This window comes from Ananas comosus, unplaced genomic scaffold (assembly GCF_001540865.1).
Source record: "Ananas comosus cultivar F153 unplaced genomic scaffold, ASM154086v1, whole genome shotgun sequence".
Taxonomy (NCBI): domain Eukaryota; kingdom Viridiplantae; phylum Streptophyta; class Magnoliopsida; order Poales; family Bromeliaceae; genus Ananas; species Ananas comosus.
Window position 1 is genome coordinate 1 of NW_017893138.1, and position 969 is coordinate 969.

General features: G+C 57.9%; 1 protein-coding gene across 1 annotated transcript; it reads left to right on the forward strand.

Moving 5' to 3' along the window:
- Nucleotides 1–328: 328 nt before the first annotated feature.
- Nucleotides 329–969, forward strand: LOC109705518 (probable calcium-binding protein CML18; the record flags this gene model as incomplete). Its single annotated transcript, XM_020226249.1, is given in 1 exon segment — nt 329–969. A coding segment is annotated over 1 exon segment (641 nt), but the record flags the coding sequence as incomplete, so codon positions are not given.

Below are 969 nucleotides of genomic sequence, written 5' to 3' on the forward strand. Positions count from 1 at the left end.
TGCTGTATCCCTGGTATATTTTCAGTGTCATTCATGATCATGGCAAATCGGGATCGTCCATTTAGATCGGACGGTCGAGATAAGCGAGCGCACGTTAGCACTGTCCCGCGAGCACACAAAGACCGTCCATTTAACTACCCAACGGTCGGAGCGGTTGACGGAGTTCCCAATCGCCGCGGTGCGGAACGTGGCGACCATCACGGACGCGCCGCTCCCCATTTTTAAACTATTTTTAATTTATTTTAATTTTGTTATCCTCTCCGATCACGGATTAGATTGCAACTTTGAACTTTTCTCTCACCCTTTTTTTTTTTTTTTTTTTTCCTAAATCTCTCGTTCACGAGTAGTCGCTGATGCCGAACGTTTCCGGGCAAAGGAAAATGGCGAGGGCGCCATATTACCATCCTCGCGCCCGCGCCCGACCCTACTAACCCTATTAACCCTAACCCTAATTCTCGCCCCTCGATCCGATCCCTCCGGCGCCAGGTCTCCTCCAGATCCGCCATTAGAGGGGGCGCTCTCGATCGGATCCTTTGTCGATCTTCGCCATATCAAGCCCCAGATCGATCGCGATCGATCGAACCTTTCGTGGTCCCATCGCGTCAGCCCTAACCCTAACCCTAATCCGGAGATCCGGGGGAGAGCGGAGGCGGCGGCGCAGCTGGACGACGAGCAGCTGGCGGAGCTCCGGGAGATATTCCGGTCGTTCGATCGCAACAACGACGGGAGCTTGACGCAGCTGGAGCTGGGGTCCCTCCTCCGATCGCTGGGGCTGAAGCCGAGCGCGGACCAGCTCGAGGGCCTGATCCAGCGCGCGGACACGAACTCGAACGGGCTCGTGGAGTTCTCGGAGTTCGTGGCCCTCGTCGCGCCCGAGCTCGTCCCCGCGCGCTCGCCCTACACGGAGGAGCAGCTGCGGCGCCTCTTCCGCATGTTCGACCGCGACGGCAACGGCTACATCACCGCCGC